Source organism: Hippopotamus amphibius, chromosome 6 (genome assembly GCF_030028045.1).
Source record: "Hippopotamus amphibius kiboko isolate mHipAmp2 chromosome 6, mHipAmp2.hap2, whole genome shotgun sequence".
Lineage (NCBI taxonomy): Eukaryota > Metazoa > Chordata > Mammalia > Artiodactyla > Hippopotamidae > Hippopotamus > Hippopotamus amphibius.
The window spans coordinates 123,643,179-123,669,429 of record NC_080191.1 but is presented as its reverse complement, the minus strand read 5'-3'; the positions used below and the strand labels follow the sequence as shown (position 1 = coordinate 123,669,429).

Genomic DNA, 26,251 nt, shown 5'->3' with positions numbered 1-26,251 from the left:
TAAGAGTAGAAAAAAAAAAAAATTAAAAAAACTCAAAAATACAGGCATTGATTTAAAAAAATTCTAAAGGGTTGACTTTTAGAATTGTTAATGAGACAACTGAAAACACACCTTTCAAAGCAAGTCTCAGAAAATTACTAATTTGGAGTGGGTGTGTTTTTTTCACCACTCCCTCCCCACCAACCCAATATTACTAAGTGATTATTTTAAATATGTAAAGATAACCATGAGAAGTCCTAAGGAGATCTTAAGTACAATTAAGTAATTTGGGTACCTAAAAAAGGAAAAATGAATACGTATTACAAGAAACTGAAGCCAATAATCAATGTTTTTAACTACAGAAAGAAAAAAATGGAGAAACAGTGAGACCACTCAATGTCACTGGAGGGCCACTGGCTTCATTCCAGGATTAAAGTGAAATATGGAAAAAGCATTGCTTCTGCTTGTCCTATCTTCATCTAACAGCCTACAGGTGACCTCTTTCAATATTTTGAATCACCTAAACACCTGAGGTATAAATCTAAAAGGGAAGCTAAAATTAACAAAATCCCAAGCCCGACTGTGTTAACTGTTAAGCTTATTTTAATGGTCTGTCACCTTACAAGGCAGACTTTCTTATATGTCTATATATTCTTAGAACTTGGAGTATAAGGCATGATATATAGTTTCAAGTTATCTGTAGGATAAAGACACGTAAAAGGGGGAAAAAAATAAAAAACAAAAAAACTTGAAAGGCTGAGGTAGATCCCTAGAGACAGACTATATTAGTAAACTCATGTTGGTAAGAGTAATTTAAATAATCTATATAGATCTCTGAGAGGCCTAACATTTCGAAGTCAAAGTACAAAAGATCTTACCCTTTTGCTTCCCTCACTTTCTACTCTTTTCTCCCCATGTCTCTCTCCTCACCCTAACTTCCTCTTCTTTTGTACCTTGTGTCTTAATTGGGATTTCTCTACTTCTCCTTGCCCTCACAATTTGCCCCTCCTCTAACTTATTAAAAAATTTAGAAAATGCATGTAAAACATTTTGTGCAAATATATTTAAATGCTCGTCTTCAACTGTATGCTTCTGGTTCTTAAAAGTTGCAACATGGTAGAGTGGAAAGAACATTGAAGTCAACCAGAAAATCAACAGTGAGCCCCAGGTCTGCCGTTACCTGTTTTTGTGACCATGGGCAAAAAACTTTTCACAAGAAAAAGAACCAAAATGTCTTTATCCAAAATTTAGACATATAGCTCACTTAGTATAGGTAGTTTTATGGTTTTTCCACATATGAAAGCAATTGTAAAATTAAAGTGGATGAAGTTACTCAAGACACCCCTTATTGTTCAGTTGTTCAAATTTCTGTTTCCACTTGGTTTTAAAGTAGATTTGTTCAAATCAGGATACAATGGTGATATTTGCATTTACTTTATGTGTTACTTAACTCTTTTAATGTAAAGGGTTCCCCTCCTTTTCCTTGCAATTTGTTAAACAAAATCAAGCCATTTTTTTGGTAGAATTCCCCATGTTCCCATGGTGTTCTGTAACCTGTTCCTTTGTGCTATGTATTTCCCATTAATGGGTACATGTAGGGGGGGCTTGATCAATTCAGGCTTTTTTTTCCCTGTCAAGACACTTCATAGGTGGTGCTGGGTACTCATCACTGAGTTGTATTAGAAGGCACATCATTAAGATTAACCAATTAGTTCACCAGGTGCTGTCATTCTGATCCATTCATCCAAAGTTCCTCATCAGCTTTTAATTAATAGCTTCAGCAGTCATTGATGAGCATTGCCTAGCTCTTGCCAATTCACTAAGAATTTAAAAATGGTGATATTCTAACAACACTCCTTCTGCATACATTAACTAGACTAAGTCTACAAATTCTTCTCCTCAATAATTTGATTATCCTGGGGTAAGACAGAATAAATGCTTCTTTCTCTCCAGGTTTCCAGTTTTCAGAATTATTCCTCAACATCTTTCCAAAGGTAACTGAGTTGGTTTGTTTTGTTTTTGTTCACTTTTATCATTTTGAGTGCATAAGTTACATATTTAATGCATTTCATTCCATTTCAGTTATTATCCTTATTGATTATCAAATTACTCCACGTATATTGCCAGTAGTTTAGAGTCCTTGCAGTTGGATCTTAAGCTTCTGAGAAAACTTGAGCTCCTGAAAGCTCTCTTGCTTTGGAGACATTGCGGTATTAATTTTTTAGATGTAAAATTTTTGTTGGAGGAGAAAATGCCTAATGTGCACGTCTGAATCAAATGATCTCTCTCTCAAAATAAGCTGGGGCAAGTAGGCTGGGGTATAGATGAAACAAGTCTGGCCACCCGTTGCTAACCTTTGAAGTTAGTATAACCACAGTTTATTGTTCATATTATTCTCTTGTATACATCTGAAAAATTCCAGAATGAAGTTTTTTATCCCATTTTAGTAGTAAAAGCTTAAGAAGTCACCAACTACTACAGAAAAACAGAAGAAAACAAACACATTTTACGTTCAGCTCACATCCAACCAGATAGTTTCTGAAAATTATATCAAAATACATGCAAGAGAAAAAAAAACTTATCTATATAACCCCACTTTCCATTCAAGAAAAAGTTGTATATTTGAAGTTAAGAGATAGTCTGAAAAGTGTGATTCTTAAAGTATTCTTTATTAAGATCATTAAAAGTTGTAGAAACAACTTTATATTATAAAGGCACAGGGAGACAGTTCTGATAAAATATTCAAATTAAATGGTAACTTACAGTACAAAAGACAATTTTAATGCACATACAAACCCCAAATGTCTGATTCAAAAATATTTTACTGCGTCTATTAATGGGCAATGATTAAAAATATAAATTGCTGCTGTATAATAAATATCTGATAGTGAACATCTTGATAGCAAAGTGAACAAAATATTTATTGCTTTTCACATACATATTTTTCCCTGTAATTTTAAATTCCTAATTCTTTTACTATCTTTTCCTCAACTTTTCCAAAGATAAAAGAAATTCCACATAATCTCATGGGGGAAATGGTGGTTATAAAAAGCTACCTTGAGTAGCAATCACTGCTGGCAGTGTTTTCTCACTTCCTGTTCTGCAATCACAATCACTCTTTCAAAAGGTAAGATAAATGTTTGCTAAACCACAGAAAGACAATTCCTCTAATGACTGGCATTCTAAGGTTTATAATGAATATTTATCAAATATAAAAGGTGCTCCATTTTGAAAATGTGTATTTTATTTGAAGTTTTGAGTAAGAGGCGAATGTTTGACAAGTAATTTTACCTAATCCCCTCAAAAGTTTTCCAAAGTTGTAAAAAGTCAGCTTAGTAAAATTTCCAGCACTTAAATATTTCTTTGAGGGCTAGTTGATATACATAATGTACTGATGTATAATTAACATAATACAATATACTTTATAATGAAGAGATCTTAACCTTCTGCCAGTTTTTAAGCTGGGATTAACTTTATTCATTTTCTCCTGCTCTTTTAGTAGCAACCCAGTATAGATGGTACAGGTAGAACTTCCATCACAACAGTAAAATAACATGAAGGAAGCATCATCCTAATTTAATGAATGCTATTTCAACTTAAGAAATACCACATTAAAGTCTTTGATAATCACTGTAAAGTTACTTAACCATATGTCATGTTCAGACAGTGTGTAGCAGCTAGTAATATACCTGGCAAAGAGTTGATGCTCAATAAATAGTTGCTGAATGAATGAAAAAGAAAATAAAAACTTGGCTTTGGTTGTGCATATTTTAATCACTTTCTGATTAGAATAAGGTCAGTCTAGAACTAAATACCACACACTACACCAAACTTTGCCATAAACAAAAGTTATAATTTCAAACAAAAATATCACGTACGTTAGCAATAGCCAATTTATATGCTGTAAATTTTTAAAACAGCCCACAGAAATCTCACACATATGTTAATTTTTATCTACATACTTCAATTTGATGTTTTTGATGGTTAACAATTGGGTGATGAAGACCAAGCTGGACAGACTGGCTAAACCTGTCTGCTTTATAGTAAGAATTACTAGTCCATCAATAAATATAAAGTTATGATGCCAGATTAAACTCAAATAATGACTACCACATTGATTTTCGCAAAACTACCAGTGAATAAAAGGTAGGACATCTTTAAGTTACATATGTTTGGAAGCAGTAGCTTAACTTTCAACATAAAAGAATAACCAGGAAGATACAAATTTAATAATGACAGAGTTGAAGTATTGGAAGTAGGATAGTAAGAAAAAGTAGGTGACCAATTTTATAATCTAACCATAGGACTTTGTCTAATATTTCTTTGGCATACGCATTACTATCCTGGACTAGTTAGCATTTACAAAATACTGGGGTTTTTTTTTCCCCTCAATCAAATTAACATCAAGGTATAGATTGCTAGTATACTCTTAAAGCCTTTTAAGGGACAAAAATGACATTTTGCAACATATGCCAAAGTTCATGTTTAGTATACACTTATAATTTATTGGCATAGAGGGATGTAACTGTTAAATAACCTTAAATGATCTCATGCAATGGTGAAACCACAGAAAGTAGGAAGAAATGTATTTACATAATAAAATATTCAGTTTTCTGAAAATACACTTAGTAAACCTGGGAATCCTGCCCTAACAGTAAATATGTACCGAATAGCACTGAATGAAAACTAGCCCAAATGTAAATGAACACCTATAGTAACCTGAATGTGTAAAATTTAATAAAAAACATAAAAAAAAAACCCTACACATCAGAAGGGAAAAGTGGCCTATAAAACAGGCCAATCTAACTTGACATTCAAAGTAAACACAAGAGATTCACAAAATCATGACAGTAATGCAAACTAAGTCAAGTACCAAGTACCCTTTGATACACAAGCCAATGTAACTATCAGACTTATTTCCAATAGCTTAATAATGCTCATTAATCCAGTCAGGCATTCAGGGGGTAAAGCAGTCAACGACAGCTCAAGCCTCCAAAGTGTAAGAACAAACTTATTTGCAGAAGCATCATGTGATTTTTGATATTTTGTCTTATTTTGATGGATGTTAACATGAGATCAGTGCAAGTTTATCATCCTCTGAACGTATTACTTCCAAATTTCATTTTTCCAGATAGTTTTTGGTGGTTTCGTTTTAGCCAGTGCTATTTAAATGAAGAAAAGCAAAGCAAAGTTCACCATAGACTACCTCACATTGTTACTTAATTGTGCTAGATATTCACGCAGTTCTTTTGCAGCCTGGAATCTGCCATAGCGCTTCTTTGGATTGGCGCACTCATCCAGCAAGGCCTCTAGTCGGCCATCTTTGGCAATTTCACTTGGTGGATCATGAAGGAGTCCTCCAGATGTGCCACGCCAGGTGGCATGTCTGGATAAGAGGTTCTGACAAACAGCATAATAATTGTGGTCCACAGTGGCACGAGCACAAAGAATTTCTTTTGAAAATGATAAGCAAGCCTCCTTATCACAGTCATCAAATTTGCTTTCATACCATACATCCCAATTTTCAGGTTTATCTGTGAAAAGGGGAAAAGGAGAAAGAGAAAAATACATTTTAAAAGAGTTTTCATTGTTTCCCAAAATGTAACACTTGACTAATTAACACAGTAGTATTTGTTCTTAAAATTGTGTAACATTAAACATTTAAATACATTAATTTATACACAAACGTTTATTAGGAGTCCGTCCAATGCCAGGCAGAAGGATCAGACAAGGTCCCTACTACTAAAGGGTTCGGTGTAGAGTGAAACTCTCCATGACACAGAGAAAGTGCCACATAGAAGTACAACACAGTGCTACATGGGTACAGAGGAAGCAGTACCTGTGCCGGGGGCCACAAAACAACTGATTTAGGTCTTGAAAGGCAAGAAAGTCTGGAAAGAAAAGAGGGAAAACAGCATGCTAGGTGCAGGGTACAGTATGTACAAAGGCACAGATTTAAGGGATTGGTCCAGCTGGTTCAGGAAACAATAAATTCACTGTGGCCAGAGCATGAGACAGATAACCGGGGAGGAGGCACTGGTAAGACTAGAAAAATAGTTTGTACCTTGTATGGTCATGACCATGATTTGTCTAATAGAAATGTAACTGGGCTGAAGACTGGAGGGACTAAGATGGTCCAGGGAAAAAGGCCCCGTTGTAGAAACATTTGAGACAAAAATTAACAGAGAAGTTATATGAGTAAAGTTTGAGGTTCTAACTAGATGATAAGGTATACACTATTAACATAATGTTAATATTTTATACATAAATACAGAGTAATAGAAAGTGCTGTGAGGTATTCAGTAGAAAGATTCATTCAAGAAACTAAAAGGCCACTGTAGCTGAAGCATTAAGGGCAGTGAAGGGATGTTAAAAATGAAGCAGAACAGGTCCAAGTCACAGATTATTCTCTGGCAAGAAGTACGAATTTTACTCAAAGAACCATGGGAAGTCATTTAAAAGCATTAAGCAAGTGAGTGCTAAGATCAGATTTATGTTTTAAAAAAGGAACTACCTGAGTAGAAGGAAACCAAAGAAGGAAAGAATTTCAGAAAGTTGTCACTAACCAGTCACGTCACGAATTTGCCAATTGGGTGGTTGCAAATGGTAATGCGGTCTTCTAAGTCAGGTTTAACGGGTTGAGAAATGAATGGAGGCTATGGAAGTAGAGATGGGCAGTAAGCAGCACTTTTTTTTTTTTTTTATTGGCACACGGGCTTAGTTGCTCCGCAGCATGTGGGATCTTCCTGGAGCAGGGATCAAACCCATGTCCTCTGCATTGGCAGGCGGATTCTTAACCACTGCGCCACCTAGGAAGCCCCAGTAAGCAGCACTTTTAAAAATAGTGTTAAAGCAGGAAAGAATCTTATGGATACCTGTTTATGTGAAGGTAAGAAAAACTGGATTTTAAGGAGGAGGGTGAAAAGTTGAAGATGATAACTGATGCAACAAGTTCTCAAAGAAGGATCTATTCTGTCTGAAAAAAAAAATGAATGTGTATTGTTTTTATCAGTTTGGATGATAAAGGGAAGGACCTTGAGTGAGTTGCCACAACAAAATCAATTTCCCTGTAAAGGTCATTTACTGGAAAGAGTTCAGAAAAGAGGGTGAATAAATAAATATGGTCTTTTGCAAAGTGTCTGTGTAGACAGCTCTACCATGAGACATTTGAAAACAATTAGCCAGAGCTAAGGTAGCACTGGAGCAATGCTCACTGTATGAAATGCAAGAATACAGAAGCTATATTGTATTCATCCAAGGTCAGGAATTAGTTGGTATAAAATTGTAACATGTATTCCAGGAATGCCCACATTAAAAAAAAAAAGTACAAAAAAAATTATTTTTACAAATATTGGAATAAAGTTTTAAAGTTTAGGCAAGTTGCACAACTCTGAATATAATAAAAACCACTGAATTGTACACTTTAAAAAAAGAAAAGCATGGTGTAAGTTGCTGCAACATTCACAAACATAAGTAAGTAGGAAATGAAGCACTCCAGAGAAGGGCATCCACTCCCTGTGAAAGAATCTAATTGGCAGATCAAGAAATAATCAGAAAGTAGTTTGGTGAGTATGGAACCAGAACAAGGCACTGAGAAAAATCGTATTTAACAAGATCAAGCTAAGATGGTGCAAAAAGTGTAAACCTAATAGACGGCTATTACATTCACTGCATTCCATAAGTGCCACAAATCTTCATCAACAGACCCCCCCCACATGACACGAGGAGATTAAAAATACAAGACCCTCACCATGGAACAACAAGACTTCGGGTTTATTTTTTTGTTTTTTTTTTTTTACTAAGTATATTAGTTACAAAACTACAGGCTTTGTCCCTGAAACTTTACAATTCCTATGACACTTGATTTTCAACACTTCAGACATTCTGCCTATTTATCCTGTGAAGAGCTCATAAATAAATGAGCTTAAAGTTTTGAATGAGACGTAATAATGTCATACCAAAGTCAGAGATCTGCAATGCTAAGTATCATCTAAGTGGTTAAAAAGAAAAAAAAAAATCATTGGGGGGAACTCACAGAACAACAAAACACAGCATTTTACTGTAAGAGACTCCACAGAAAAACATGGACTCCACAAAAGCAATATAGTCTCTCTGGTAGCCTTTTAACTATATAAAAACTTAATTCTGCATTAGATCCTACACCACAGCATAAAACAGTATGAAAAAGACCTGTGTACACACACACACACACAGTCATGTACACACAGTGTATCTGCATCCATTTGAATCTGAAGGATATTTTACTTAATATGGACAAACTGTGACTAAGAGTACAAGTTTAAGTATTTGTTTATTGATACTGGTCAAATAAAACAAAGAAAGATGCAAGGTTGCCTTCTAAGGAGGAAATTAAAAGTTTGCTTCACGTAAATGTCAACATTATTTTGACAAAGAAAAAATCTAAAAGTTATACTTACTTTGTCTAATTAACCTTTTGTCAGCAACCAAAACATTTTCAGCATCCACAATGATTACCTTCCCATCTCTAGGACCAACTGCAAAATTGTCAAAGCTGACGTCCAGGAGGTAGAGTGCAAATTCAAAGTCATTGTTTGTAAGCTGCTCTGCTATTTCCATTAACTGCCAAGCAAGGTCAACTCGTTTCTCCCATGGTGCATTAAAGTAACTCCACAATTCTTCTCCAACATAATTTACAGCCACCATTCTTCCACAAGCTCCAAGATATTTTGCAAATGGCCAACCTTCATCAGATGGAAAACTCTACAAAAGAATTATCTTATTATAAGAGATTCTAAAGATATCCTATAGGTCTATCCCCAGATCCTCTCAGTAGAGATTTCTAGCAGGCATGAGCTTGGATTTTCTTTTTATATTCAATAGTTCAATAGAGATTAACTTTCTTTCTTTCTTCCTCGCTCTCTCTTTTCTTGAAGTATAGATGATCTACACTGTTATACACACACACATACATATATATATACACACACACACACACACACATTCTTTTTTAAAATACGCTTTTCCATTATGGTTTATCTTAGGATACTGAATATAGTTCCCTGTGCTATACAGTAGGATCTTATTGTTTATCCATTCTATATGTATTAGTTCGCATCTAAACTCCCAGTTCTCCCCCCCAACCTCTTCCCCTTGGCAACCACAAGTCTGTTCTCTATGTCTGTAACTCATACTGTTACTATGGACTTGAAAATTTTTTAACAGATTACATTATACAGCTAAAATAAAGTATGTCTTGCTTATCAAAATCTCAGAACCAAACAGATCAACAAAACACAAGATACCCGCTTTATTACCAGATCTAAAAGTATGTATCTTTTCCTTTATGTTTTTGATTCGTGTAAGTACAATCAACCAATCCTTTCTTTTGAACAAACAGGACTGTAGGCCTATTAGCCAGCAAGTGTTTTCCAGGCACCAGGCACTGTGTTATGCTGGCAGTAAGAGTGAACTACATAGTCTCTAAAATAAAAATTTTAGAAAACAGATATCAAACAAATAATTATGAGTGTAATAAGTGTTAGTTACTTAAAAGTGGTGCAAGTCCTAAGAGAGTTTTTGATAGGGGTCTTATCTAGTCCAGTGGTAGGCAGGGGTGAAATGCAAGAAGGATTCTTGGGAAGTACCTTATAATCTACACCCAAAGGTTGGTAAAGAGCAATCTGATAACCTACCAATGCAATCTGTACTCCAAGTACCTCTGGTCCCAAGTTAGTCTTGCTTCCCTTTCCAATGCCATCACATTTTCTATTCACCTTAAACTCAACTTCAAAATTATTTATTCTCCTAATCTTGGCAAGACTTTCTAATGGATTTTACAACTACTAGGAAGATTCACATCCTAAAACAAAAATCTTCCAGGATCATGAACAAGTCATTTTCAGCCTAAATAAAATGGCAGGCTTATTCTAAGGTACTCTCCAGTGTTAAAACACCCAACTACAAGATGAGCACTGGAGTGCAAAAGGGTGAGAAGTATTGTTTTAAACAATTTTTTGGAAGGTCACATGACCAGAGATGTTTTTTTAAGAGCCATTTTTCAGTCTAGTACTTTTCTTTACATTGGGGGAAGAAACGATACAAAGATGTTTACACAAATTGTAGGGGAAACAAAGCAAAACACTACAGAATATAAATGTAGCCTACTTCTTTTGATAAAAATTGAACAATCTATTCACAAGAGCTGGAGATGAGGCTCTTCTTGGACCTCTCAAAAGAAAAATAAGTAATTTTACCCTAAGCTTTTATAAAATTGACAAAACAATAATACCTTTACATTAAAACTTTTATTAGCTTTAAAATGAAAAAGATTTTTAGAACCAAACTTCATCCATAATTATCTATTTACATTTGTGTTTCCTTTCACTCTATCAATGTACAATAACTGTATTTGTTCTTTGTATGTATACCTTTTTTGTTTTAAATTTTAGTATCTGGAGTTTTGTGATAAAATAGTAATCATGTAAATTAAAAATTTAGATATAATAGTATGAATCCTTAAATACAGCAAATGAACTGATTCAATTTTGTTCAGAGACAATATCTACTGATTCTTTAGTAATTAGAGGAAAGTACATTTTTAATCTTATTATCGGAGATTTTAAAATTTCTTGTGGGCATTGGGAAAAGTGACAGATTGCTCATGTCCAATGTGACATGCAAAAACTAAACCTTTGTTATTTTCAACCTAACCATATGTTATTTTCAGCCTTTCCTCCCAACTTAAAATACCTCCACAATCTTGAAAATTTATTTAGATAAAATGATTACAAAAGATTTAACTATTTCTCAGAAGTATTCACATATAAAATTTGTGACATATAAATGAAAGCACTGAAAATGAGTAAATATGTGAGATTATATAGTTTTATCGTACAAAAAGTAAACCAAAAAACTCCTCCACACACTATTGGTATATTATTCACATGCCATATTGTTGAACAGATACAAACATATCTTTGTGAAAATAAAATGGTCTCTGACAACAGGAGAAAAGGGAACCCTGCCAACATCTGCACATGTACAAATGCCTCCTTGTTTTTGGAGGCTTTCCAACTGGCAAACGACAGTCAAATGTACACTTCATTACTCAAGTCCCTCATGGAAGAGGATAAAATACATGAACAAATGTCATACTGAGCAACTTTATAATACACAGTAATTCCTGACATCTTTAACTGAAATCCTGTTATGCCTCATTTTAAGAAGACCACTACAATTCTTTCATATAGTTTGCTACCTAATCTTTCGAAAGAACTTTAACAAATTAATTCATATCACTTGCTCATGAGGATTTTCATTGTGTAATCAAAATAGTCAGATTTCATTAATGAGAACAGAATTCTGTTGAGCATTCTATTGAAGATGCTTCAAGGAAGCCAAAATATTATTATTTGTATCTAAAACAAATCTGGCTTAGGATCAAGTTACTATGATGAAGCAGAGTTGGAGACAAAATTTTAAGATGTTATAGCCTGAAGTTATTAAATATATCAAGCAATAAGAAACCCAACTTCTTACTTCCTGACTACCCAACTCTCACAGTGCATAAAACACAGTAGCCAGGAAAAGAAGTATACTGCTGAAGTCCACATTTTTTTTCTTTAAACAAAATCTTAAAATCAAAATTTCAAATTGCCTAGCACAAGCACACAAAGTAACCTGAGATAAAATGTGTTTATTTCATTTTTATTTCCATTTTTACTTTTTTATTGAAGTATAGCTGATTTACAATATTGTATTAGTTTCAGTTGTACAGCACAGCAATTCAGTTATACATATATATCCTTTTTCAGACTCTTTTCCCTTATAGGTTATTACAAAATACTGAGTGTAGTTCCCTATGCTATACAGTAGGTCCTTGTTGGTTATCTATTTATATATAGCAACCTCCTAATTTATCACCCCCCCCCAACTTTGGTAACCATAAGTTTGTTTTTGAAGTCTGTGAGTCTCTCTGTTTTGGAAATAAAGTTCATTTGTATCTTTTTTTTTTCTTTTTTCCTTTTTTTAAAGATTCCACATACAAGCAATATCAATATGACATTTGTCTTTCTCTGTTTGGCTTACTTCACTTAGTATGATAATCTCTAGGTCATCCATGTTGCTGCAAATGGCATTATTTCATTCTTTTTTATGGCTGAGTAAAATTCCACTGTGTATATATACCACATCTTCTTTATCCATTTATCTATTGGTGTACATTTAGGTTGCTTCCATGCCTTGGCTATTGTAAACAGTGCTGCAATGAACATTGGGGTATATGTATCTTTTTGAATTTTTGGTTTTCTCTGGATATATGCCCAGGAGTAGGACTGCAGGATCATATGTCAACTCTATTTTTAGTTTTTTAACCACCTCCATAGTGGTTGTACCAATTTACATTCCCACAGTGTAGGAGGGTTACCTCTTCTCCACACCTTCTCCAGCATTTATTGTTTGTAGACTTTCTGATGGTGGCCAGACTGGTGTGAGGCGGTACCTCACTGTAGTTTTGATTTGCATTTCTCTAATAATTAGAGATGTTGAGCAGCTTTTCATGTGCCTTTTGGCCATCTGTATGTCTTCTTTGGAGAAATGTCTACTTAGATCTTCTGTCCATTTTTTTATTGGGTTGTTTGTTTTTTTGATACTGTGCTGTATAAGAAAACGTGTGTATTTTACAGGATTATTTACTACTGAAAAAATGTGTACAAACACTTTTCATTTGAAGGAAAGTCTTTAAACCTGGAATGGTTTAAATTCTAATTGGTTTGGAGGCACTCCAATTAATTGTTCAGGGCTTTTCATCACGCTTGAATGTATATGTCATATAGTATGTAAAGTTTTTATAACTATTAGTTTAAGATTACATGAAGGCCCAAAATAAGTTACAAAACAATGTATTTACTATTCTATTACTGTTTTTTTTTTTTTTAAATATTAAGTGGGTGACTACCCAAAGAAAAAGTCTACTGAGTATTACCACCAATGTAAAAATTAAAAATGGAAATTTAAGTATCGAGTCAAACATGCTTAACTTTAAAAGCAACATTAAATGACCTCACTGTTAATTTACATAATAAAAAGTATTTTGAGTATGAAACCTAAGATAAATCATGTCTAGGTACCTTTTAGCTCAAAGCCAAGATTTCGGAAACAAACAAAACCACTAGGATCACCTTCATTTTATGAGAAAATAAAATGAAGGTGACATAAAACACATACAATCAATACATTAAAGAGGAAAATTTAGGTTTTTATATTCTTTTAGATGTATATTTTATAAAATTTCTGTATTTAAAGGGTAAAACAGTCTATAAGCAGAAAACACAAGTCTAGCTTTTATGTTCCACCTTCACCTCTGCATCTCACTAGCTGTGTGATGGTGGCAAAGTCAAAACTTTTTAGAGCTTCAGTTTCTTCCTCTGTAAATCTGGAATAGTATTTGCCACATATTCATCAGGGCAATCCAAGATCAAAGGAAAAAATTATGAAATGTACAATTTACTACTGCTTTATAAAGAATTGCTTACCAAAACATTTATTTTACAAAATATTTCCTATTTAAATCTCCCTATTTAGACAAGTCCAGACAGTCATCAATAGATGTGCTTGTTTTTCATATCACCTACTGAAACGCATCTACAAATAATGACCACCTTCCAAACATAGCAAAGAACCACTAAATCAGACATCTATCTTCATTGTCCTCTAGCAGTTTTTTTTAATTTACAAAGGAATGTATCAATTAGTTACCAAACTTTAAAAAGCCTACATGCTATGAGAAATGTATAGGGCATCCACAAGCACTAAAAATATTTAAAACTTCGTAATATGTACATACATAAACACAGCATTGTAATTTTTCATTTGTAATAGGTAAGCACCACAAAGTAAATTCTAAATGCTGACATAACTATCACCTATCTAGTGATCAAAACCAAAAGTCACAACACTTTATGTGACCAATAAATGGGATGTGAAATCAAAGAATTCTAGAGTTGGAGGGTACCCAAGCTGTAAATACAGTTCAACTTTATCAGCATAGTTTAAGTGATTTGCCTCAAGTCACACAGGTAGTAAGAGGTGCAGTCAGGTTAATACAACCCCTCAATTCAATATTCCTCTGTTTCAGAAGTTTTCAGATTTTGGAAAGGTGACAGTACCTACATTTCACACTCATTATGCAATGACTCCAGGAGAGTCTGAGGTAGCACCTCCCAAGAAAATATGTTACACTGCAAAAATACTATAAGCTTATTCATCCTAAGTGGAATAAAGCACATAAATTACCTCATTTGTTTTCACATTTGTTTGTTTTTAATTTGACAAAACCTACTTTTCTTCAGATTTTTAAATTTGGAATTACAGATAAGGGATTGTAGGTCAACCCACATTTCACTGACTATTACAAGCAGCTGGAGTAAAGGGCAGTAAGACAGTTACTGGCGAATGAAAAGAATACAAATCCTGAATTAAAAAATCCTAATCTAGCCTAACTCCATCATGAAATGCTAACTAAAGAGCTTTAAATAAAACACAGTCCCTATTCTTAAAAAGGTTTTTTAGCCTAGATTGGGAAGATGATTATGAAACATATACAAGTAATAAATTATGGAATTTGCTGCAAATCACAGAAAAGCACAGAATATGTTGACAAAGAAGAGTAGGGACCTATTTTAGATGGTGTGGTAAAGGGCAGCCTCTCTAAGGAAGTGCTACTTACGGAGAGATCTAAAGGATAAGTGTAACTGGGGATGAGGCAGTAAGAATGTTGAAGGCATATGTTAGAGCCAGAAACTGTCTTCTCAGAACTGAAGAAAAGGCCAAAGCAGCTGCAGTGAAATAAGGAGGTAATGGCTTGAAGTAATGGAGTCTGTAGAGGGAGGTAGGGATCAGATCACATTGGGACTTACAGAGCAAGACACAAACTCCTCAACATGGTCTACATTCCATGAAAAAACCAAATATATGTCCAAGCCTTAACATTCAGAAACATTTTACTTACTGGAGTTAATCAATATCCTGTGGTATATAACATCATTCTGAAAAACAAGTTTTTACAATATCACAATATCCTTTAATCCTAGCCATTGTCCTAACTGATTAATTAGGTCATTTTACTCTATTATGTCAGAACAGTCCTGAAAAAAGGAGATTATAGCATGTATAAGTAAAACTGATAGAACAAAGTAAACGCTAAAGCGCTTGTGTTCTATTACCTTTTTCTCTCCTTACATGACCAAAAGTAGGGTCTGCATACTAAGTTTAAAAGATCATAATTCCTTTCATACAAAAAAACATAAAATATTTTATAGCCGTTTATTATCTCACAACATTCCATTAAAAGGAACATAACTTTGCAGTTTGCCTAAAAAGGAAATGTGTTACAAGACGGGCCTTTTTTTTTTTAAAGGAGAAAATTCCTAGTAAAAAGACACTGACTTGAAAAAAAATCCATTAATAGTCAAAACATACAATCTAAAATCTAGTTATAGGTTTTCTAAAGAACTGGCATTTCTACACATACACACAAATTTAAACTTGAGAACATTTTTAGAATGTAAATTATCAAAAGCACAGAAAATGCTTAAAGGTTCAATTTGAGCTTCAAAATTATTTTTAAAAGCCAAAATTTGAACAAAATCCCATTGTAGTAACGCATGTTATAACAGCTGTTCATAGAGATTAGTCAAACGTACTGGTGACAGACTAATGTGTTCACAGTTTTGTGAACTGTCTGGAGGGAAAACATAGTAAAATTACTGGGATGATTTAATGGTTACCTAACTTCTGCTAAAATTTCTCTAAGACCTCAGCTTCTTAATTTATACTGCCAAATAGTGGCCAAAATCCATTGCAAATACTGTAGAATCTTAATCTCAAGATTTTCAAGTACAGGATGTTCCATTTATTTCATTAAATAATTTTCTGAATGCCATTTCCACCCACCTAGAATTCCAACAATATTAAGCAATGCCTTGAAAATAGCAAGGTTGTGTTATTTCACTGAATATCATGTCCAACAGCTGTATCTAAAATTGGAAACTAATGTCAAAAAAACTCACCAAAAACAACAACAAAAAATCTACCAAGTTTACTAGAAATAACTCATCTTTTAGAATAAATAGCTTAAGAAATGTTCTCTCACATCAAAAAAAAAAAAAGAGAAAAAGGAAAAAAATCACTGCCCACAAATTTTAAATGTAAAATTTTAAATATATAAATATTTACTAGTTTCAACTGACACTTTCTTACTTACCTCATGAGAACCAGCAACTGTGATCCCTGTTTCTAAGTTGAAAGGTATACCTAGAAACACCATACTCAAATATTTACTTTTAGTAAAACAAAATGTCAAAGAAAAAAAAAAAGATATAAGCAGCTTCTATGGGGCCCAATAACCTACACTACTTTCTTTAGTCAAGACCTGATTTCTTTGAAAAGTTTGCCAACGGAACAATATTAACTTCCCCCCTTCCCTTTAAAACACAAACTGAATTAACAGAGCCCTTCAGAAGTATAGCAAAGTATCTGCTAGGAGCATAGTATCTCTCTGCATTAAATAGTTGGTGCCTGGTTTTAGATTCGTACTCCTGTTGTCTTAAATTTATTATAGCCAAAACAAAACTCTTGGTTCCCCCTTCCCCAAAAGCCATTCCTTCTCTGGGCTTCCTCATCAATAGTTGCTCAGACCAAAAACCCTGGAGGTATCTTTTATTGTTCTCTTTCCCTCATACTGTAACCCATCCCTATCATCAAATCCTGTCAGCTATTTCTCCAAAATATATTGGGTCTAACAACTTTTCATAACCTCAACTGCAACCACCTTAATACAAACCACCAAGTTTTCTCCTACAAACCCAATGCAAAAGTCTTTCTGATTCCCGTTCTTACTTCTTATAACCCATTCTCCACAAATTAGGCCCTACTAAAAACACTTCTATTGTTTCCCATTGCTCTTAAAACAAAATTCTAAACTCATTAAACATGTTTCCAAGGCCGTACAGGATATGGACCTTGTCTACTTCTATAATCTTGTGTTCTACCATGCTTTGCTACTCCCATGCTTGATCCTGCTTTGGGGCCTCTGAATTTGCCATACCTTTTCCTTAAAAATACTCTGCCTTCAGAACAGAAGCACCATTGGCTTTCTTTCTCACCATTCGCACCTCAGCTAAAATGTCACTAAATTCTGACCACTGAATTTAAAAATTTCTATTGCCAATACAATTCTCCATCATAGGAGTCTGCTTTGTTCTTTTTATATTACGTAAAATCTAAGATTACCTTATTTGTTGTTTGCTGCCCAAATTTAATGCTCCAGAAAGCAAAGACTGCACAAACTGTGCCCTGGCCTGTCATCTTTACTGTACCCCAAGGGCATATAGGTCAGTTCCCGGCACAATGAGCAATGCCACAGAATTCCTGTCAGATCTTTTCATTTCAGTTAAAATTCCATATGAGCACTAAGGCAAAATATGAAGAACCCTGAAATACCAAACCTACCTCAGATAATAAATCTTTTAATATTCTGTCTGAGTCTAAGAATACCTAGAAATAACCCAGACTTAACTTCTAGTTTTAAAATTATCATTCATCAATGTACTAAATAGAATTACTACACCTAATAATGTATTATAGAGAAAAATTATAAACTATTTGCTTTGTATTACTGAATCCTTATGAAAAACCATGTTTCGTACAATATTCACTCTATATTCATCATGTGGGACAAATCCTTAACCCCCTTTAATTACTATTCCCAAAAAACTATAGCCTGAAGCAGCAGCTACATACCCATTTATGATGTGTGTATGTATATGTAAAGGATGTGACATTTGAACATTTGCCATAGGAGGAGTAAAATTTATATATTTCTAAGATACCAACAAAGTATACTAAGGAACTTTACTATAGCTGTCTAAAAATGGAATAAGCTGATTTGCAAACTAATAATACACTATAAAAAACTTCACAATCAAGGATATTTTGCGTATATTATCTGAATAATCCTATCTCCTTTAAAACAATCCTTTGGATCAGCATTAACATTCCCATTTTACTGATGAAAAAACTCAGGCTCTGAAACATTAAGTGACTTGCTCATTGCCACCCAACAACTTTGTGGTAGTACAGTATGCTATCTCAATACTGCCCTCACCTCACCTCCTGGGCCCCCCAACCCACCACCTCCCAAATCTATGCGCAAAATCCCATTTATCCTCAACTTAATTCTTCTGTGAAATCTTCCCTGGTATCCACTCTTACAAAGATACACCCACATGTTCCTCCCTAAATGAGTCATCTGACAGGGTACACAATATCTTTTTTTGTAGAGCTTATTATGCTATATTGATGGTAATCAGTCATTTATATACCTACCTCCCATACAGCAAAGCTACTTGCTGCCTAGAAAGACTGTTTCAATTCAAATGCCTTACGACAGACTATTTACCAAATGAGCAAACAAAATTCAGTTCTTCTGACTCTAAGTCCAGGGTTATAAATCCAAAGAGCTTCTGGGTATTTTACAGGTAACTTCCTATAATCTACAAAAGACATAAAAATTGGATAAAAATTTTGATTACATAATTTAAAATCTTTCAAGGTCTATGACCAAGATGAATAACTATCCTCATCTTACACCAATAATTTACAGTCTTAGTTTACAATCATTTACTAAAGTTCACTGTATGCATAGGAAAAATGTAAGGCTTATATTCTAACACCATATTAGTTTAATATATACATAATGAGGGAACGGTAAAGAAAGAAAACATGTCAGCATCTGTGAAGAGTCAGCAGCAATAACTGAAATATAGGAAACAGACCAGAGACCATATGCCAGAAAATCAGAAATAAAAACCAGTCTGATGATCCACTGAGAAACTGACCACTTATGTCCAGAAAGCAGATCCCCCAAAAGTTAGCTTTCTATTCCCCACCAACATATGTGAGGAATATGTGCTGATGCATGCAATGGAAGTATGAGGGAAAATAGTTCAAAGATTAGACAAAAGTACAGAAAGGATCTCAGAACTAATAACAGTCAAAAGATATGAATAGATCCAGAAAATAGGCCAGGGTGTCAAATGATTTTGCTCCACTGATCTGGAAGTGGTGCTTTCCTATGGGTGACTGACTGTTTCTATAATCTTCCCAAAATAAAAGTCTCCTTTCCTGGACCTCTCCTTTCCTACACAGATTTTATCATTTTTGTTTGCTTTGTCATGAAGCACAATCAAGTGTCAATGAAACCTCACATAAAAAAAGCAAGAAAAACAGGAAAAAAAACAAACAAAAAAGCCCATCTAGATTTAAGCTCATTCATTTATTAGATAAAAAGTGTTCTACTCAGAACTACCTAGTGAGAACCACCTCTGAAGACTAAATCTGGGAGTGCAGGAGCGTGTTTACCACAGCAGCAGCCAGTGGGAGAGAAGCAGGTGGCCCCTTAAATTGTTGCCTGAAAAGAAATTCCCGTGACAAAGTCTGGAACATCCTTTCTAGATACCAATGTCCCACAAGATCCTTAGCCACCTTTAGCTTCAGATGTTTTTCCTTTAAAGTCAGTCTCAAATTTTTATTTGTTTTAATCTGGTTTCATGTGTGTAAAAATTTGAGGCTAAGAAGACAAGCCTGAAACAGGGCTATCTATTCTAGCCTCCAACCCATACAGCCCAGCAGGGATGAAGTAAAAAAACCCCCAACCCCCTTTTAGAAGAGCTTAAACCCACCAGTTAAAGTCAAGCTCAGAAGCAGAATAACAATAATTTCTCAAGAGTGTGAGAATCACAGGATGTTGGGGCTGAAAAGGAAAGAATTTAATGCAATCGTCTCACTTTATAGCTAAGTAAAGGGAGTCCCATAAAAAGTTTATCAACTGATTCAAAGTAAGACAATTAGCTAAATGGCCATAACCTTTTGTTTACATTAAACTGCATCTTAGTGCATCTTAAGAATACATTCTTCCCCTACAGGAATAATTTTTAAGGACAAAAACAACAAAATTCACTCAAAGCTTAATTGTAAAAATTCATCTCGTGATATAGGAATGGACTAAATCAGTGTAATTAAAAGGTATGGTTGATATTCAGTCATAACTATTCTTAAGGTGATCCATATTCTAAGCAAGCTTCAAAACCACTGATCAAATGCACTGGATAATTAAGCTACTTTTACTTATTTAATATCTAAGCACGCTAATTACTGAGTGCTTACTATACATCAGGCACTACTAAAATGCTGTTGATGTATTATGTCATTTACAAGAATTGAAATAAAAAGTTTAAAATCTATAGCTTAATGATAGTTACATACTTTAAATATTAAGGAAATCCTATTAAAACCCTGATTCAGAAAATTTAAGACAAAGTTCTACAAATATAATAAAACAAATTGCCACCTCCTTGCCCCAAACAACTAAGAGCTTTCTTATTTCTATAAACAAAACCATTTTCACTATCTCCAAGCCATAAAGTCAGAGATACAGTTTGGGCCTCAGGAAATCCAGACAGCATTTTTCTCCCGCATACATACAATTTTTATAAATTCAAGAATAGGTAAGTACAAACACTGGTAGAAATTTTATCAATAACAGAAAACATCTTGCTATCTCACCAAATACTTCAACACCTCAATTTTTGACTATTCCAAGAATGCCACACAGAGTATTATAAAGTTCCTCTCCACATTTTTTTCCTGTAAGATTATGGCATACTTGTAATTAAAATATACCTTTGGGTAAAGTAAAAATGTGAAGAGGAAAAAAAAGGCATCAGAGTAGAAAATAAAGGTTCTAGCATTATCTTGTTGCTTAATGCTTATAAAAAAATTTTTAGAAGATAATTCTATGGCAGAACAACTTTCCTTAGAATTAGATAAGCTGCTGTAAGGTAGTAAAACTAACAATGGGAAGAGAGCTGTACTTCTGCATCATTTCATATTGGGAAATCTCTACTACAAATCTGTATAACCTTACACAGGTAAGGTATGTCCATAACATATCTTGCAGACATTTAATATCATTCAGGTCTCCTTTCAAAGCACAATAGAAACTTCAGTTGTTACTGTTTCTTAAAATCAGAAGAGGTAAGTTTAACAGGTTAATAAATTCATATATACTTTTCAGTTCTTTCTTTAGTATCTTATCATAAGAGACTTTTAAATGTTTATTTTTGGAAGCATGTTTCCTACATTGGAACTTTTCTTAAGAATAGTTTGATGAATTCAGTTCAAAAGACTTTTTCTTCCAAGTAGTTAATCTGGGGGCAACATAAGAAAAATCTAGATTGTTATCAACTGTCCAAAAATTCAATAAGTAGCTCCCTCTCCTGGAAAAAAAAAAAAAGTTCCTCTTTAAGCTGTACCCTTAAAAACATTTTTTAAAAATACATGAACCCCAAAATATATAGAGCCAAATCTGAGTGAGTTTTTCTACCATTATCAATTAATATCCCAATACCCCAGTACTACCATAAACAGCTATTAGCAGTTTCACAGAAACCTGCATAAATACTAAAATTGTGTACGTCTGTCTAGCTAACAAAAAGTAATGAACATCATGTGACAGTGTATATAACAATATGTACTTGATCAAAGACTTTTGAGATTCCTTTCACTTCAGTGGTTTTATACTGTCATCAAACTTTAATTATATTGTTCATACTTAACTCATTAGTTTTTACCAAAGATGAAGTGGTCCTATAAAGAAAGCAGCTCTATGAAGACCTTTTACTTAAAAATGTCTTCTTATTCTGCTTGTCTGTTCATCAGTTTAAAAAAAAAAAAATACCAATGATTGACTGGTACTAAAGACCCCAAATTTATTTCACACAACATGTAAACAGCTATAGAACTAAATTAAAATTTCAATTTACAAATATCACAGTCAATAATGTTGATACATATATTTCCTTACATACTGAAAACAAACTCTTATCCTATAACCCACCTAATCACCTGCTCAGAGCAATAGTGTCAGTAAGTTTAAATTAATAAAAATAAAATTGATTTTTTAAAAAGTATTTATCGCTAAAGATGAAAACAGAAGAAGGAAAAGTTTGAGTTCATCAGAAAACCAGATACAAGCACACTTGACTATCGTAACTATAAAGTAAATTGAAAAGTGCCAAAACAACTTCAAACTTCAAAAACACGTTTCCCAAATAAAGCAGATTTACCTTAGTGCAAATCAAATGTCAACATTTCTCATATTAAAAAGCCCTACAAAAAAGCCCTACATTTATATAAGTGGATATACAACATTCTTAAAATATTCGTTCTAATATAAGCAGAATTACCTGATAAAAACTTTTCAATATGCAGTCACTATTATAGATGCAGAAAATGTGTATTACTAAGATAGCTCTTTACTAGATTTTTGGGTCCCAGAGAATTTGACAGACTACTAAGCAAACCATACTGCTAGAGCCTTCTCCAGGGACCAATCTTGCTAACATAAACATCTATTTCTCAAAGAAAAAAGGAAGCTTAAACAGAAAAGGTTTCAAATCAAATGTAAGTATCATAAATATGGACTTTAGATTTAGAGGCTTACTATTTTTGAAACTACCGAATAAAGTAATTTCTTCGAGGAAAGTTTAATCAGTTTTATATACCAATTACTGTTAAAGAGAGCAGCATTCAATATACAATCTGTACTTTAAATGATCCATTACATACACCCTATGACGCCTTAAAATTTACTATGGTTTTGTTTGAGGCAAAGTATTTATTTTGTGTTAAAATTATTTGGCTAAACTAACCAAACGATGCTGGTTTCTCTTAGTAAGTTGGGCAGCGGAGTACTTGAGAAAAGCAAGCAATATAACTGAATACTACACATTCCTATTTACGCACTTTAGATTTTTAAAAAAATGCTACCCTGTAAACCTGCATTCCCCCTCCCCCCCGCCCCGCAAACCATCAGTAACATTCTTTGCAGCGCAGACAAGGCGTGAAGTATTCAAAATTACTTGTGATTAATTTTACGTTATGTTTTTTTTCCTTTGTATTTGAGATACAGTACAACTGATATGGAAAAGGAGCAAGGTAACTTTCCCTGCGGTTATCAGGAGAGGTCACAACCCCAACAGCTGCAACCTTTATCCAAGGACACCCCACTAAAGGCGAATGAGAATGTGTATGAACTCAGTAACTTTTCCCAAGATAAAGGCAGTTTTGAGGGGTTTTGTTTTCTTTTTTGGCTGTCACCACCAGTAAAAAGATCCCAATCTATTCGCCTAAAGGTTCATTTGCTTTCAAAATAAAGTCACGAGAGAACCAATGAGTCAACTAGAAAATAGGTGACTCTCTTTTCCTCATTTCTAACCCTGGCCTAACACTTCATCTTCCTGCAGCCAAATTACCACATGAATAGAACAGGTCACAGGATCAGGATGAAAATGTCCGTCTTGGCCTTAAACCCTCGCAGCCCCAACTCCAATGGGCCTCACTTTCTTCCTCTTTCTAATCCCATCCAAAGCACGGCTCACTGGTTAGCCCCACCCCGGACCCCGGTCCCCATTCTCTGACCTCACCCTCCCGAGTCTGTCCCCACATTGGCTGCCCCAATGATCTGCCAGGTGAATAAGGTAAGGAATAAAACAAAGACAGACTCTGGGGCCGAAGTTAGGCCAGTCGTGCGGGGTACTAAAGGGGAGACCAAACGCGGTACAGAAACACTTGAGAAGAACTAAGAAAGGTCCAGGGCATCGTGAACAGAGTGCGCCGTGGAAGCGCGAGCCCCGGCGGATCAAAGCAGAAAGGAGGGCCCAAAGAAACTCGCCCGAGAGACATCTTGGGAGCGTACAAGACGCGCTCCCTCTGGCGTTGAAGGATCCGCGGTCAGATCCGAGATGCGCCCGCGTCTAGGCGGGCAGACTCTCCATCAGCCTAGTCGCCCTCCGCGACCCCGCAGAGCGCCCGGGGGGCCTCCCCCCAGGGCCACCCCCTGCCCACGCCCGCTGCCTGGCCGTGCCGCGCCGCGCCGCGCCGCGCCGGGTCTAGACCCTGCGCCGGGCGCAGGCGGGGCCGCTCCTCCCGACTCCAGCTCCCCGGGCGGCCCTCCCGGCAGGACGCCCCCCCTCCCCGCCCCGCCCGGGCTCCGCGCCTACCTGTAGCACCAGCGGCTCGGGGTTGAAGGCCAGGGTCAGCAGCAGCTGCATACGCTCCGAGTCCTTGAGGTTGCGGAGCAGGAAGCTGCCCGAGTCCTTGGTCTCGGCGTAGCGGCGCACCAGGCGGTCGAGCAGGCGCTGCGAGGGGCAGTGCACCAGGTCCGACCAGCCCTCCACCGCCTCGGGCGTGAGCAGCCGCACGTCGCCGTTGAGGCGCGCGAACTCGGTGCGGGGCATGGCCTGGAGCAGGTCGCAGCGGGGCCGGCCGGTGGCCCGCTTGCAGATGCTCTGGTCGAGCTGCGCCAGCTCGCGCTGCGAGCCGAGGCGCTTGAGCACCACTCGGCGGCGGCCGCCCTCGCGGGGCTCGCCGTACTGCGCGAAGTAGACGTTCTTCACGTTGAGGAAGTCCAGCAGGCGCAGGCGGCCCCACGCCTCGAACACCACCTGCCCGTTGAGGAAGCGGCGGCACCAGCTCGTGCCGAAGCACGCCGGGCACTTATTGAGCTGCAGGAAGCGCCGGTCGGCCAGCTCGTTGCGCTGCCAGGAGGCGAGCAGCGACGGCGAGTGCAGCACCATGAGCACCAACAGGCTGCCCAGCGCCGCCAGCTTCAGCGAGCGGGACAGGCGGCCCAGCTTCGGGGGCACCAGGCGCCACATCCCGCCCGCCGCCCGTCCGCCCGCACCCGGAGGGCGAGGGCACCCCCGGGGCGCCCCCGCCGCGCCGAAACCCGGAGAGCGACGGGCAGGGGCCCCAGGGCGAGAGAAGGAGCGAAGGCGCGGGCTGGGGCAGGAGGCGGAGTAGGTGTGTGAGAGAGAGAGAGAGAGAGAGAGACGGGGAGCGGGAAGGAGCCGACCCGAGCAGGCTGCGACTTCTCCCAGTCACTAGTCTTCACAACTCTCGAGCTCCCTCCTGCGTGCTCCCCGCCCTCCGACTCTGGCGGCGCCTCCTCCGAGCCAGTCAAGTTATACCGCGGCGGCGGGAGGAGGAGGGAGCGCGGGGACCCGACGGCCGCGCGCCCGCGGCCGCCCGTGTGCGCGCACGCGCTCTGCTCGCTGGGGGCACGAGAGCTGCTGCGCCGGCGGCCGCCCGCGGGGCGAGTGGGGTTTCTGAGGAGAGGAGAGGAGGGACTCACGGAAGGGGAAGAGAAGCTGGAATGTCTCACATCGAGAAGTAGCGACAGTGTAGGAAGGTGGGAAGGATGAGCGCGTCCGCGATTCCGCACGCCCCGGGTCGTGGCGCGCTGGCTCTCCTGAGGGAGGGAGGGGGTCAGGGGGCGGGGCTGGCGGGGAGGAGCGAGCGCGTCGCGCGCCGCCCGGAAAGCGTAAGCGCGGGCTCTCGGGGGCGGCTTTGTGGGGGGAGAGGGGGCGGCTCCATGGGGGCGGAGCTCGAGCTTTTGGAGGCGGGGTTAACTCGAGCTGCTGGCTGCATTTACTTTTAATAGCAGTTACTCTTTTATGATTGTTGACTTTTCCTGGGGCCTGTTTCTTGCCATTGTGGAAACAGTCTTCTAAGGGGAGGTGGGTGGGGGAGAAGAAGAAAGGAACGGAGGGAGCCTGTTACTACCCTCTGCGTCCGCCCGGTGCACGCGGCGAGGAGCCAAGGTGGGCGGGGCGGCGGCAAGGTGGGTGGGGCGGCGTGCTCCCCCCACCCTCCGCGCCTTATACGGTTGGGGGCGCGCGCCCGGGGGCGGGGCAAGGCGAGGCCACGGTGGGAGCTCGCGTGCCCCTGGGCCCGCGCGTCTGTCGCTCGGGGGCGGGCCTGCGGAGAAAACGTGGGAGGAGGCGTGAGTTGTGGCGGGACCGTGTGGGGGCTTCACCTTTGGTGTTGGTCACGTCTGTGGAGACGTCTTAAGTTATCCTGAGTGGACACGGAAAAAACGAAGTCCGCAAGGCACCATGATAGGAAAGGGGAAAGCAGGATGAAGAGGGAACTGACGCGGCCTGGTGTCGCCGGGAGTTCTGCCTTATCCACCGCGAAGAAGCGGGGACGAGCCCTTGGCTTGCTCCCCGCCAGCTTTCCCGGCCCGGCCCTGAAGCCTGTTCCTTCATCTCGGGAAAGTCAGTGTCCCGGCGCCTCTCCTGAGGATCCCTGAGGCGCGGGCGGGCGCCCCCGCCCCTCCCCCGGGCTCGGGCCTGCCCCGCGGGCCGCGGCGCGTTGCTGTGGAATGGGC

At 37.7% G+C, this 26,251-nt stretch overlaps 1 protein-coding gene across 2 annotated transcripts; it reads right to left on the bottom strand.

Moving 5' to 3' along the window:
• Positions 1–2,466: 2,466 nt before the first annotated feature.
• DIPK2A (divergent protein kinase domain 2A) lies at positions 2,467–25,444 on the bottom strand. Of its 2 annotated transcripts, none has more exons than XM_057739597.1 (3): positions 24,081–25,444; positions 8,418–8,721; positions 2,467–5,513 (listed from the first exon to the last, which is right to left on the bottom strand). In XM_057739597.1, exons 1-3 carry the CDS (start codon positions 24,735–24,737, stop codon positions 5,182–5,184), a joined length of 1,293 nt encoding a protein of 430 aa, XP_057595580.1. In that variant the 5' UTR covers positions 24,738–25,444; the 3' UTR covers positions 2,467–5,181. The 2 variants fall into 2 exon arrangements, with proteins under 2 accessions (XP_057595580.1, XP_057595581.1); XM_057739598.1 differs by having other exon boundaries at positions 2,471–5,513; positions 25,214–25,324.
• Between the last annotated feature and the right edge of the window lie 807 nt (positions 25,445–26,251).